Source organism: Buteo buteo, chromosome 9, assembly GCF_964188355.1.
Source record: "Buteo buteo chromosome 9, bButBut1.hap1.1, whole genome shotgun sequence".
In the NCBI taxonomy this organism is placed as follows: domain Eukaryota; kingdom Metazoa; phylum Chordata; class Aves; order Accipitriformes; family Accipitridae; genus Buteo; species Buteo buteo.
In genome coordinates, this window is record NC_134179.1 from 28,090,262 (window position 1) to 28,105,700 (window position 15,439).

The following is a 15,439-nucleotide window of genomic DNA, read 5'->3' on the forward strand; positions in this document are numbered from 1 at the left end:
TCATGGAAACTATTACAATTCTCAATCCTCAAAACAGCCATGAAGCTGCACTGGGATCTTGGGAGAAATTTCCTTCAGCTTCCTCTCTCCCCCTTCAAGTAAGTTCACTGCACTGCGACCAGAATCTGTCTCCCTTGTCTGCCAAAGGGAAGCTAAGAAACTGAAAATGTAAGGCTCATTTGGGCTGTGCTACAAAGAAATGCTACCAAAGAGAAGAATTTTTTTCTTTTAAGGAGATGCAATGCAAATCCAAATTCCAAAGAATATCATTATCTGTGGCCTCAGGGTGACAAATGGAAGCTTTTCTCTGTGCTGATAAATACATGTGAACACAAGCTATCAGATCTCTATTCATAATTAATGCCACAGTGGATTGGAGTGGCCCATCTGGGTGACATACATTATTTATAAACTTGAAACTGACCCACTGTAAAGCCCGTGAAGGCATGTTTTCCTCAGCAGCTGATGCTCTGCTTCTATATTATGTCATAACAAGTGTACTCTCCTGGTAGCATTTAAGTGTTGCTGCAATTAAAATTTTCACCATGTAACAATTTTGGTAGAAAGTATTATTTTTAAGGGCGGTTCTTATGCTACTATATTTTCTCTGCAGACAGATGGACCAGCCAAGAGCCTATAGCCCTTAATGAGACTATCCAAGGAGTCTCAGAGCCTCACAAAATCCCTGGATCAATTAAACAGGAGACAAAAACCTCTTTCATGAAGTCCTGTATACATAAACACAATAATTTTATTCTGAAGAAAATTCTTTCCTTGATTGCAAAGGGTGTTTGGATCCCAGATGGCAAAATAGCTCCAGATTTGTCTGGGAAGTGGCAAGAGTTCAGCAAAAAGGGTCAAGTACCTTTAGTTTTGAAGGCAAAATTGCACAACTTGCATACATAAGGCCGGACATCAGTATGAGTGCGGATATGTTTTTTGAGCATGCTTGGCTTCTTGCAGCGAATTCCACATTCTTCACAAATGTACTTTCCTCGGCCACGACCTCTGACATAGACATAATCCTCATTTGATTTATACCTGTTGGAAGAGAGCAAGCATTTAAATCATACAGACTCTAGGTCACATACATGCACAGACATCACCTCTACGCATCTGATCCTGATCCAGTATACATCTCATCACAAGAAATCCACAGAAGCCCATAGGAACTACTGAATTTCCAGTTTGGAACTCACAAAGTATTTGCCTTTCAAGGAATGCACTGGTCCCAAGGTGTTTAAACAATGTGAGACCAAAGGGTTGCAGTATGAGAATAGTATAAACACCTTGTCAGGAAACAGATTAGCTACCATTCCTATAGACATAGTGCAACTCCAAATACGAGCCTGCAGGTTGGATTTATTTCAGCTAACTGTAGTCTTGTACAATGGAGGCATCTACCACCACTGAAAACAGCGTCATTTTGCAGCATGGTTCATTCAACTATTTAAGTGTATTTATCCCTTGGGATCAGATAAATCATATCCTGGAAATGCCCGTTTCTCCACATTAAGCATAAAGGGAATGCAGATGACTAAGGAGGATGTACGCATTTACACTACAGACGCCTGAAGTTCCCAAAGATGGATCCCTCCCTAAGGGACACCAAGTTGAGTTCACTCAGGTACGTGCTGCTTTAGAAATAAAATGGGAAACTTCCAAGCTGCACACTTAACAGAAAGCTGTTAAAAGAATTTTTCTTAGCACAGGCATAAGCGTTCCATGCTATTTTTGCTGATTACATAGGATGTAGTTAGATAATAAATAAGATATGCAAATCTATGTAAAGCTGCACATTGCCTTTACTATCATGATAAATTGTTAATACTGAAATCTGAAAGAGCCCAGGGGATCTGCTCAGGCTGTTCTGAGGTTTGAAGAGCACTGGGCGTTCCCCAGAGGGAGAATTTAATCCCCGTTCACCCAAAGTAAAATCCAGAAATTTCTAGAACTGAGAAATAATATTTTTTCTGCCCTCTGTCCTCCCTTGCCCTTTCCCTAAGCAGCACAAAGTACTTTCAGTCGCCCTGTGGATGCGCAGCCCACAAAACATCGTTGGTACTGACAGCCCTGTAAATAAATAAGGGACTGTGTGAAAGATTCTGTTAATGTGATGATAACTCTACAAGAAGCAAGTGGCAATTTTTGGGTTACAGAGCTGAAACATTTTTAAAGTGTGCTTTTCTTAGATGAACACTTCTTCCATATGTTCAGCTATATCACTGGCAATATAAATAATGAAGCTAATATCTTAGAAATACATAAAACACTGTCCTGTTCTCACATCCATCTTTTTACCTATTAAAAACATCAGCTCCTCTTTCAAATGTGGATGCCTAAATTCAGTCTTTTTCATCTCCTTTCCAATAAAGTTGGCCCTCTCCCTTTTCCTTCATTGTCCCTGGCACCATGGGCAAAACTGGCATAGTCTAATGTCATTTAATATTTAGCCATCTCTCTAGCAGCTTTTTTTTTTATATATTTCTGGGATTCTGCTTTTCTGTCTGTCCCATTTCCCAGGTTCTCCTTCATACACACATGCCAGTGACTCCTAGTCATCTCTCTATCCACTGCTTCATCAACTACCTCCAGGCTTTCTCCCACAGACAGAAAAAAAGTCCATTATTGTTTGAAAGACTGCCATTTTATCTTCTTTTCATCTCTCCTTACAGTCTGATTTTGCTGGGATGGAGTCTACCATATCGCCCATGATTGATACTGGTAAGATAAATGCTGTGTTATAACATGTGCTTTTCTGCTGCTCCATCTCTGCTGCTCCTCTTCCTGACCTCATTCCACCAGCTTCTGTCACCTGTCAGATCCCATTGGGTACAAAGACAATTAGACAAGATCTGTCTCTTCATCATTCATATGGATGGTTCTTGGCCATAACTGACCGTGACTCTCTAAGTATGCTTTATCATAACAATGTCTGTAAGAGAAATGACACACACAAATTTGACACTCAAAGAAGGTCTGGTCCAAAAACTGAAACACCAGAAGACTGAGTCTATGGTAATTATCTTTCTAGCTCCCAGGAATATTAGATCTTACTATTAACTCGTGCCTCTCTCAAAGCTTTCAGTAATTTCCCCCCTCCCACTACATAACTTTCATATAAGGACTATGGTCACTGCTGCTCTGAGCTTGATTCGAATGGGACTCCAGAGTTAAAAAGCACTAACAAGCCTCAGAGTCCTGCAGTTTCTATCCAAAATGTCATTTTATTGGGGATTTTCAATAAGAGTATGTTACTGATTGATAGATATAAAAGAGCGACCATAAGCTAACTGGGAACTCTTGCTGTGAGCTGATAATGTCATTAAGCTAGATGTCAGATGAGCAGGCATGTTTGCCCTGTCCCTCCTTTCTTTTCACTTCATGCCATTAGTAACCAACTGTACTGCCGCAAGTACTGAACTTCAAACTGCTGCTTTTCTTTGAGGAACACTGCTTCATAACCCATCAGGGTTTTGCAGTTGCAGATGATGGAAAGCAGATTTTGTGATTCAGATCATTTCATTTGAATCAAGCCACCTGCCAGAGGTAGTAATATGGTTGTTAGCTTCTTCCTTCAAAACTCCCTCTGCTGCGATGCTTACAAACTGCTCTTGACGGGCTTTGGTGCAGCGAGGTGGTGATGTGCTGTGACATCTCCTTTTTGCCTCAACTCCATTCATTCTGCTCCTTCAGCTTCTCACTCATCCCCAGCCCTGTCTATTTGCTTTTTGCCCACCTGCCATACGAGCACTTCGGTCCCCTGGCACAAGGCAGCTGCACAACTGCACTTCCCTGCTCAGAGGACAGGCTTTCCCACAACCCAAAAACTGACAACCGCAGATCTTTCTCAACTATGGATTCTGAATTGCCTTCTTCGTACTTACAAAACAAAAGCAATCAAGAAGCCTAAGCAAATCCACTGCCCAAGACAAATGAAAAACAAAATGAAAATACATTACTGAAACAAGGTATCACCATGTACATTTGTCTGTCCAGGGGAGAAAACGTGAAATGAAGATGACAGACATTTGCTGCATCGTTCAGTGCACTACTTGCACCTGCTGAGATGATACAAAGATGAGCTTGATGAGAGTAGAGCAGACTAGAGGAGAACAGAACACCTCTACGAACAGCCAAGGGCAAGCAATCACGGAAACCCACCCATGTTAAAAACTAGCTTTCAGAAGTCTTAAAAAGAAAAACCTGAAGGATGACAAATTCAATAGTCAGGACAGAAAAAAAACCACCAGACATGGTTATAATATCTAAAGAATATTAGATCCATTTAAAAAATAGCCAAACTAATGAAAAGAATTAATCTACCCTTCCACAAATAACTCCTATAAAATGTTCGATAAAATTAGATGTACCCATTAACACTACATCATCTCATTCACTGTAGCTTTGCAGGTTATATGCTTCATTGAGGAAGCCCCAGTCTACTGCACAGATTATTTGTCGCCCCCCACTCCAGAAATTAATGTGCACATCAAGGTTTCTTACGCTTTGTTTTACTCAAAGGATATCTAAACATAGCCAAGTATTACTAGGAGACATTTCTATGCGACATGTGAATTATATGACTTTACACAAATAGTTTTGTAGACCTCATTGGTATACAGGGAAACTTAAGATGGTGCAAGTAACATACAAAGTTTCTTAAAGAAGGTATTAGATGGTAGAGGTGTTTTACAGAATGATCTGTTTGTTGCAGATCACACTGATCTGAATCCTCCTTTAAGTTGCTTTTCTTAATACACTTTTTACTCTTCTGACCTCTCATCAGGCAGCTTACATCAGTGCAGACTGTCTTCAGCTGGGTGATCCAAATTCAGAAATGATACAGTGGGAAGCAGGCAAATTTTATACTTCAAAGTGGGTGTGAGTTGAAGCAACAGCTCTTTAAATTTCTTGTAAACTTAGGCTCACCCCTGAATTTGGGTCACTCTTGTGTAGCCAGCCTAGCGGCTTGGGTACTAGGACAACATACAACTAGAGAGAACAGCCAGGATCAGGGTGTCTGGGCTAGCATACTTATAGAAGTCTCCAAAATAACAGTTTCAGTCTTTCAGGCAAGACATAGGCTATATTCCTTCAGTGTTGCAGACTACAGAGAAACGTCAATGTTCATTTCACGGAGACTATTCAAGTGGAGCCAAAACACATAATGTTAATGCAGGACAACTGAGATTTTAAAGGGTACAAATTAATGGAGAAGGAAATGGATGTACAAATTTCTTACACCTCCATCCTGACCTATTTAGTTACCCTAATAAAATAGTGCTGTGAGACCATCTGACTTCGGTAAGACTGAAAAACACATCTTTTTCAGCCACCTGACTATTCACTATTAACAACTGGCAAATTAATTGCATCGTGTCAGAATTCTGTAAAAGAAATTAAACAATATCTTCCATTTTAGAGCATACTACAGAGGCAAACAAGTGTCCATTTCATTTGCTTTTTATAACAAGCTTCAGAAGCCTCAAAACAATGTCAATGGACTTGGAGGTCTCCTATTCCCTCTCTCTGTTATTTGTTTCTGTTATCACTTGAGTGACAGATGGCCATGGTAAAATAAAACATTATTTTATCAACCACAGATCACAGAACTATGGATTAGGTTTAGATACCATAGATTTAATTGTCATCTTACATTTTACCTCCAAAATCCAACTTCAGTAAATAATAAAAAATTACAAGATTAAGAGTAAGCATGCCTAGCTAACCCGTTCAAGTGAGTGGAGGTACACAGACTCTAAAAATGGAACGATATCCTCATGGAAGCCATAAAATAAAGAGAAATGGTATAGATAATATCAAAATGTTAACCATTTATCCATTTCTTTATGACTTAAGGAATGAAAGTAACAGTTTTCTGGGAGTGCTCTCACACAGATGGAAAATATAATTGTCCTAACAGCAAAGTAGAGCCAAGAGTAAGTATACAGGTACCCTGCAGATTTTTTTAAGACTGACATATACATAAAAACAAAGAGGCTTGGGAGCTACAAGACATGGCAGGAATACAGGAGACTGTTCACATCCTAATTCATTCATATTCATTTTCAAATCTCTTTAAAATGACAGGCTGAGCTTGAAATTTCCAGTTGCATTTTCTTACCCTCCTTCAAAGATTTTAATTCGTATCGGCTCAGTTTGTTTGGATGTAATGTCTTTATCTCCATGAATGTCTCCTTTTACTCTTTCTTTTATAATATTCCCCACTACTTTCTTTTCAAGCTTGCTGCCAAACAAGAAGAATGGCTCGTGTTTCATCTGTAGAACAAAGTCAAGGAAGGGTGTTACTGCTGGAGCACACAATAAACGCACACTTCATTTCAAGTACTTTTAACATTCTAGGTCAAAGCCAAACTCTCATTTTGGTGCAACTCTATAAGACGAATTAATTTGTCCCACTTAATTTGACAGAGAATAAGACAGGGGGCAGCATGGACAAAGTTTTATGACAGTCTTGACAGAAAAGACAGCACCATATCTTTTGTCAGAAAAAAATAATGGAAAATAGAGATGGAAAAGCCTTAGAAGGTAATTTATTGCCATTACAGAATTTTCCCTGGCACCATTATCTAACACTTAGTCCATGAGGAAGAGTCAGTATGTAAAAGACATTAAATGGATCTGAAGTTCCTTTACTCAATTTTAACTTAATCTTTACTTACGAATGCACGTGGATGTTTCTGTCTGATAATGTTTCAATCAGGACATGGCAAAAAACAAAGGACAAAATAAAAGGAGATAATGTATCAGGCTCTAGCACACATGAAGGGAGGGCTTTAAAAGCCTCACTTTTACATCTGATTTTGAAAATGGGAGACAGAGACAACAGAAGTAGCAGAGCTTGCAGAAGGGTAAACTGAGGCTCAAAAGTTGTCATGGGAAGATGTCAATGTCTGATTTCCCAATAGGGAATCTTTTTTTAAAAAAAATCATTAACTTACATTTCATAGTTTACTAATATTTACTCAAATAAAGGTATATGAATTTAATTTTATTAAAACCTCTGACTTACCTGAGCAAACTGCTTCCATGCACTTGATGATGTCAGTTTACCAGCTCCAGGTCTATGCATAGCAGCCAGAGTGTAGATTTCCGTGGTGTTTTTTTGCTTGGACCTTAAAAGTGCTAAAGTGGTCTTTGTACTTAGCCCAGATGGGTTTGGGTTACATGAACTTATACACCATGAAGCATAAACAGAAGACTTGAGGGTTGGTTGCTGAATGTAATTGGGTTTCGTATAGTTTAAGAAACACCAGCTCACAGTAGTAGTAGTGCGGAGACTTGGGAACTGAAGGATCTGCTGAAAATCTGCTACGTCTGTCAGGAGAATGGTTGAGCCTGTGACTTTCCCACTGGTATTGGATGACATCTGGACTAACATCCCAAGAGGCAATTTTTGATGTTTCAGTTGGTCTTCTGGCTGAATTTCTCCTGGTGGCAATGAAGACCTCTGTGGACTCATGCTCATGTCTGAGGCTGTTTCATCCACATCCAGTTCTTCTGGTGAGTCTCTTCCTTCAGAAGGGCCACTGGACTTCTGCCCTGGTGATGTAGAATCAAAACTGGAAAGTTTCTCCCTGCTCAGTGGGAAAGCATCAGCTGTTGGTATGCTGACAGGTGGGAAATCTTGAGATGATGAGGACGACAGCGGTGAAGAGGATGACATGGATGGCAGACTTTCTTTTGGCTCGGTAGCACAGCTTTGCCTTACTAGTTGAGGCTTCTGCACTCTTGGAAAATCTTTCTTTATATCTGAGTTAGTTAACTCAACTGCACTTAGCTCCTCAACTATCTGCCCATACATTTTTTCTTCTTTGACTCGTTTCTGCTGCTTGGTCTCCATGAAGAGCTCCAAGCTGCTGGCAGGTGAAAGCATTCGTTTGCTTCCTCCCAAGGTAGAAGCCATGTCAGAACTGGAAGGCAAACACAGGGGAATTGGTGGCTCCAGTCCAAGTGGCAGTGTCTGCGGCACTTTCCACAAAGGATATTTTTCTAGCCCTCCATGCTGACCCAACATCTGAGCTATGTTAAATCCAATTCCTTGCATGGTTGCATTAGTTGCCAATGTTCTTTGAGAAACAGTCTCATCAACTTTGCAAATTACAATTGCAGGACTGTTGCTCTGTCCAAGGATCTGGGAAATGCTTGTGTACATGACACTACCGTAAGATGGCACATGGGTTTGAATCCTGACGGGAACAACTGTTCCTGGCAAAGACTGTACAGATCCATCACTTGGGGAGTCAAAATCTGTCTGAAGATGCTGCTCAGAGGAGGTATCTGTTGGTTTAATGCTATGGTCTGAATGGTACTTAGCAAGAGTATTTTTTGAATACTGCCCAGATGTTCCTGAGTAATGCTGGTATGCTTGCTCTTTAGCGTGCACATAATCTGCTGGTTTCTTTCCAATAAGCTCTGGCACATGTTCCAGGTGATAACTTGGAGGAACGTCTGTTTGGAAAGGCTGTTTGACATAAGATTTCTGCAGCTGTTGTACAAAATGATGCTGGAAGTGTAGAGGTTCTGTGCATGACTGCCACAAGACAGGCTGCTGAGATGGTGGTAAGTGAACCATGCAGACAGCTGGATAGGGGAACTGAAACATGGTGCTATGAATAGGGGGAAATGGGACTTTTTCCTGATGTGCAAATAGCTGCTGCTGCTCTGATGGATGTTTGTTAGGAATATAAGGTGCTTGTTGGATCAAGGGAGTCCTTAACATTTCCGGGCTGTCTGCAAGAAGAGCCTGTTGCTGGGCAAGGTGGGACGAGCTATTACTAAGCTGAGCACAAGAGCCAATAGCCTGTTTTCCAGAGTCATCTACCTGAATGGGCTGAAGTACAGAGGAAGGGGAGTGATGCCAGGCAAGCTGGGAGGAGCGAAGACCAGCCTGTGCATGTTCCATCTGCTCCTGCTTTATACTTTGTTCTGTGCTCTGATCAGTCTGGGAAATCTCTGGAAAACCACTGAAGGAAGCCTGGCGAACCAAGAAACATTTCTTCCTTTCTCGGGATGGAGACAGTGCCGTAGTAGGTGTCCCAGCTGAAGAGGCATGAGACAGGTTCCCATAATCAAAGGATTTACTTCGGACCTCTGGGATTTCAGCAGCATGAGGACAGGGCATCTGTTCAGATGAGCACCGTCTCATTTCCCTCTGATGGTGATGCCCAGGGACAGAAAGTGAGTAAGCACCAGCTGGAACTGTTAAAAACTCAGACTGTTTTCCAAACTCATCTTGTTTGGGAGGTGTGATGAACTTCATATTCTCTTCTCTTTCAAAGGACATTGAAAAACTAGAACTGTGGGACAAATTACTTTCTTGGCTAGGGCTGCGAGAGAGGCTTGTACCTGTGGACTCAAAGCTGGATTCTCCAGAGGAGTGCTCCATGTCAGCCAGTCGTAAACGCTTCTTTTTGGGTGGTAGCTTTTCGGCTGGAAGTTGAGAAAGGGTTTCACTTCTCTGGGGCCACTGGAATTCTTCGGTGGGTCTCTCCTGCTCTTTACTCTGCATTTCTTTATCTTTTTCAGGCTTATCTGGCTCCTCCGTGACACGAATTTCAGGTACCTGTATATTGTGCTGGCGAACCAACCTGGGCTGCATATGATACGGCTGAGGCTGTTGGGATGGAGACGGCTTACTGGTGTCAGCATTCTCCATTTGTGGAACTCGGTCTGGGCTCATTGGGGACTCACAAATCTCACTCTCGCATGTTTCAGATGGTGAATAGATCTTTTCCTGCTGGCATGCAATATGTTCTGTAGATTCAGACCTTTCAAATGAGTTTGGCCTGCTCAACGAATTTGTGTGCTGAATGACAGAGATGACATTTCCAGGGGGCTTTCTAGCCAGTGATTCTGCAGTCTTTTCTTGCTCTGCAGTTAAGGACGAGTCTTCCAGAGAAGCTGCCGGGCTTCCAGACTGCAAGTAAGGCCTGCAGATTTCAAAACGCTCTGCATGGCAATGGGCAGCATTGTCCAGGCCTTGAAGGGCAAATCCACTCCTTGGCAATTCCTGAATTTGGGATTTGGGATCAAAGTCCAAAGGCTGAATTCCACCAGTGGTGCCAGTTGTACTGCTGCAAAGCATGGGACTGTCTTCCTCATCTCCAACACTCTCCTCTTTCCTGCGTTTTCTGTTTTCAAAAGTTGTTCCAAGCATGGATGGCACTGCCTGAGATTGTCCAAGTGGATCAACAAAGTACTCTCCTCCCTTGTTCATCACACCTAAGGATGGCGAGTCCCTGTAGTTCTGCTTCTGAGCTTCAAATTCTTCCCACTTTCTGTAGTGCTTTCCACTGGCATCGTAGTCATAAAAGGTCTTGTCTCCTTTCTTCTCTTTTAAGGATGGTCCTTTGTCACCTGCTATCTGTCTGTTGGAAGCAATAATGATATTTTTCCCTGGCCTTCCATGATAGTCCGAATCCAAGTGCCCCTCCTGCACAGAGGGCAGTTCAAAGGCAGCCTGTCTTCTCAACATCCTTTGGTGGGATATTCCCACTGTCCCGGGGTAAAATACATCATCTGAGCCAGTCATCTTCTCATCAAATGAATGGCTTCCTCTCAGAGATGGGGGAATACTTAGGCTGTTTGCAGAAGAGGTTGGCATGGAGTTACTTCTAATAAGAGGAGAGGAATCTGCTGGGGGCTCTAGAAGGACTGGCACATCACCCTGCTGACTGACTTGGTACAGGTTGGATTCACTTTTGATGGATGATGTGGTGGTCTGGGATTGTCTAGACTCTGTATTGCTGCCTGGATAAACTTGTGTAGATTTAATAGTGCTCAAATTACTGGAGTCAATGAGTTCTTCTTTATTTGGAGTCAGCTGAGAAATATGTTCCTCAAGCATCTTGATATCTAATCTGTTATTTAAAAGAGTTAATGGCTCTGCTTTGCCCTTTCTACCCATTAAACTGTGTTCCTGATTTGTTGTAGCTACTGTTAGTGCTGTCCTTTGATTAATCCTGTAGAACTTCCCAAAGATGATCTCTTCATAAGACTTTGCATTAGTATTTGGTGGGCTAATTTGCTGCTCAGCACTTTCTGAGCGGGAAAAATAACCAGAGTCAGTGCTTCCTTTACTGTGTGGGCTCAGGAGGTTTAACGACTGCTCAGAATCTTGCCCTTTTTTCTCTGACAGTCTTAGTGCAAGTCGCTGTTTAACTGTATGAGAGTCATCAGACTTGGTACTTAAGGATGGGTTTTGCAACATATCAGAGCCAATATATGGTGAACTCTCACTGGGTAACTGAATTCCACTTTTAGGGATAATCAAAATGGGCACTTTCATTGGCCCCACCAAGGACTCTTCCATGGAGGAGTGAAAACTGCTCCTGCTAGCAATGTCCAGGGGGAGCTGCGGGACGGGGCTCAGTTTGTCAGACCCTTCCACTAGGAGTGGGGTCTCCTCATCAGTGTCCGTGCTCTGCTCGCCATCTGAATGTATTTCAGCTTCCACGTCGATGTAACTGGCATCTAGGTCCAATTTAGAGACTGCTGACTCTGTGAAAGGTACCAATCCTGCTTTAATTGCATGGGCATGAGACTTCCTGTGCTTGTAAAGGTTGCTCTTCGTCTTGAAGGAGAAACCACAAGGAACACAAGGGTAGGGTCGCTCCCCAGTATGCGACCTAATATGTTTTTTAAGTACGCTAGGTTTGGCACAAGCCCGATTACAGTAAGGACAAATGTACTTGCCAGGCTTTTTGGGTTTGTGCTCCTTTTTGTGAGCATCTTCTGATTGTTCTAAAGATTTCTGTGAATATTGGCTGTATGCAGGGTTCAAACTTGAAATCTTCTTCCTGGAGAAACCTCCGCTATGGCTATGCATATGAAAAGGAAACAAGTCCTCTGAGGCAACTGATTGCAAGTGGCTAGGAAACTGCCATGGAGGGCCTTCCAAGCTCTGATGTGGCTTTATGTTGTGCAAGAAGCCTTGTGGCAATGAATGCTGTGGGAAAGAAAGTGAATGTTGACATGAGTAAGGACTTGGACGATGCTGTGGATATTGCTTCTCCGTGACTTGCTGTGCAGCTTCATTTGATGATACCAGTTTCCCAGAACTAAAAAGTTGTGCTGATGCTGTGTTTCCTATTTGCTCGTGATCTATTTGTGGTTGCCTCTGTACTTCTTGATTGCCAAAAGTGCTCATCTTAATAACAGCTGAATGTTCTTGCCTCCATCTACTTGGTACTTTAGCAGTTTCTCCAGACCTTGAGGTAGCTTTTTGCCCTATAGCTGTGTCCCCAGAGTCCATTTTGTTACACAAGGTCTTAAGTGCTAGTTCACTTGAAAGCTGTGCAGACACATGGAGTGTGTCCAAAGCTGTGCTTTTTAAAGTTTTGTTGCTCCCATTTTTCCAGGGCTGTTGCAAGTTCACAGACTTTTCTTTCTCTTTGGAACTTTCCACGCAGTAGTCTATAGGCATTAGATTTGTGTCTGTACACTAATGTGAGTATTATACAGTTCTGTTCATGGCAGGAACTTTCCTAAACAGTTTATTATACATTTGCAAAGACTCGTTATAGCATTTGGACATTTTCCATTGTTATTAAATACTGAGATGCAGAATGACCCAGAGATACTTGTGATCTACTAGAGCAAAGTTCTCTTCATCTCTTCCATGGTGACACAGCTATCTGTATGGAAAAATCAAAAAGAAAGAAACCCCACACACCAATTAATACACCCATGCTAAATTACATTGATGCAGTCAGTTGCACTTTTATTGAGCCTTACATGAAAAGTATTGAGGGACTTAAGGAAAGGTAACTACATTTCACAAAACTCCCTTTTGTGAGCAGACACAGTAAAGACTGGCTCCAGAGACTGCACACAAGCATAATCACTACTCAATAAAAACCCTAGGAATAGGAAACAGAGATCCATACTTTCCAAATTAAACAGTAGCTTTAGAAGGCTTTCTGGGGACAGTTTAAAGGCTTGATTCTCAGAAAGTCCACCACCTACTTTCAAAGCTTTTTCAGCAAATCACTGCTGAAAATAGAGTCCTAACACTGTGGGCAGTGTTATCCAGTATTACTCACCTACAGTTCAGACATGCACTTTAGTCACCTGGCCTTCCTCTGAAGTCAGAGGAGGGTGATCAGTACTTCCAGAGGAGAAAGCTTTCCATATCGTGATGGGTGCTTCAGACATAGGGCATGTCTATGCACTTGGCCGTCCGCTATGGAGGATGCTTGTTTCTCACTATCAGCTAGGCAGAAATCCTAGATGACTGCCTTGGAGTATATATCAAATTTTAGGATGGCTAAAGTGAGGTACTTCTTACCTTAGATCATCTAACTGGTTTTACAAGAAGGTGTTAATCACCCTTTTAAACTACTTTTCAACAATCAAAAAAGAGACATAAAATAAGCATTCCAAACACAGCACTATCGGTACCTTTCCACATCTCCATCTTCCAATCATTATATTAAATTTTAGTAAGAATGTCTTTCTAGAGGTAAAACATGTACTAGAGAAATGAGCTACAACTGTGTTTATGTGACTTTAGCATTTTAGATTTCAATGTTGAAACATTTCTACACATGCATGCTACACATGCACTTTTTATGCTTAAATGCAATAGGTTTCCACAGTTTTATTATAAAGAAGAAAAGTTCAGAGGTATGATTTTCATAGACAAGTACACCATTTGAATTTGAAGAACAATGTAGGCTTCCTGCTTCCGTATTATCCAAACACAGGACATTTTCTGGATGAAACAGTGAGAATTATAAAGAAAGACAATCGTGATTTTACAATAGCATGGCAAAGGGGAAAAAACCCCAGTATTAGAGATACTGGAATATTTTTCATTCCTACAGTGGAAAAACTGAATTTGGCTTGAAGAAACATTAGCAAAGTGCAGGAAAAAACACTGGTAAGGGGAGTACATGGGGGTTTTTTCAGTATAAAACAATTACCTGCATCTTCTAGGCATCTAATAGGCATGACTAGCTTCAAATTTCCTGTAGAAAAAAAAAATACAGTCATAAGAAATTCTTGATATTAGGTATTGATGCTGAAGAAAGTTTTCTATTCTTTACAGTAGAGGCCTGAAAATTTCATTTATCCATCCACTGGAAAAAATTCATGTTATGTCTTAGAGGTCCGAGCAACCACATTTTGAAGAATATGAGTGTGAGTCTTTTTAAAGTATTTAGGTTTCTACTGTGTAGATGAATAAGTGCAAGTCTAAACTAATGCAGTCCCACCTTCCTGAATTGGTAAAAAGAAAGAGAGCTGCCAATGGCCCTCTTCATTGCTACACCTTTGTTAAGCCTGGATTATCCCTGAATCCCATTGGCAAATCCCCTTTCAATGCCTCTCTCCAGCTAATACTTTTAGACTCCAGGCCTCTCATTAAATGTTTCAGGGACCAGAACAAAATCCTGGTCAGGGTGTCACCACTCAGGTACAAGAAAATGTAGTGAAACACAAGTAGGTTTACAAATTGGTTAACACCAGTGGGATACTGCTCAAGAATGTATGGCTTCCTTCGCAAAGTGGAAACCTACAGACAAAATACATGGTTAAAAAGACTTCTGTGAATGCCATGATTTGCCACCTGTCTGAATATGACCAGTCTGCACGCTACTCTCTGTATTGCCGAAAAGACCAGCACAGAGAACAGGGAGCCTGAACATCATCTCGCTGCCATAAAAGCATTTCTCCTGTGAAAGGAGGACTCTCCCTTCCAGTTTTCAACAAATCTTATCTGGAAAACAGATTTTGGCTTTTGTTTCATTAAAAAGGATGTTTGTTCAATTGAGATAACAAAAGCAACAATTATGGCTTTTCTTTATGGCTTTTGTTTGGGACAAAATTCAGAGCATCTCTAAAGAAGACATCTTTAGAAATAGCTGGAGTATTAGCTTCAGACTATGGGATATAGGCTGCTATAATGATCCTCAATTCGAAACAGTCAGAAAAACAGCTAGAGCACTCATGCCTTCTGCATTGAATAAAACCAACAGATGATAAAATAGTAAGTCTATAAAAGAAAAAAATCATCAAAACTTGAAAAATAATTTTTAATTCTTTGTAATTAATAACACTTTGAAAGAACAAACGGACATTAGTAAAGCCCCATGACTTGACATAAGTAGACTCACTACTGTGCCACCTGTTACTAATTATTCATTTAACAGTAGAAATAACATATCAGTAGTTAGGACAGCAATAGATAATGGACTGTTGGTTTAGTCAAATATGGATAACATATTTTTAAATTGTAACTATAGAGAAATCCCCTATAGGACAAAATAATAGCAAACTATCAAATACAAACTGGAATATTTTAGGTCATAATGTCATTCAGCTTTGATGTACTAATGTCTTTTTAAATAACCCTCTTGTCTGATTCTCTAAAAGAAAAAAGAAAAAAAAGTAATCCAAGTAAAACTATTTA

At 40.9% G+C, this 15,439-nt stretch overlaps 1 protein-coding gene across 18 annotated transcripts in view; it reads right to left on the reverse strand.

The window, feature by feature from the left end:
- The window catches only part of HIVEP2 (HIVEP zinc finger 2), a 141,569-nt gene that overhangs the window by 12,603 nt on the left and 113,527 nt on the right, over nt 1-15,439 (reverse strand). For all 18 annotated transcript variants that reach the window (XM_075035869.1, XM_075035866.1, XM_075035874.1 and 15 more), the window contains 4 exons: nt 13,953-13,997; nt 7,037-12,662; nt 6,128-6,282; nt 866-1,041 (listed from right to left, as the gene is read on the reverse strand). In XM_075035869.1, coding sequence (XP_074891970.1) covers nt 866-1,041; nt 6,128-6,282; nt 7,037-12,451 — 5,746 coding nt within the window. In that variant the 5' untranslated portion in view covers nt 12,452-12,662; nt 13,953-13,997. The remainder of the gene's footprint in view (nt 1-865; nt 1,042-6,127; nt 6,283-7,036; nt 12,663-13,952; nt 13,998-15,439) is intronic.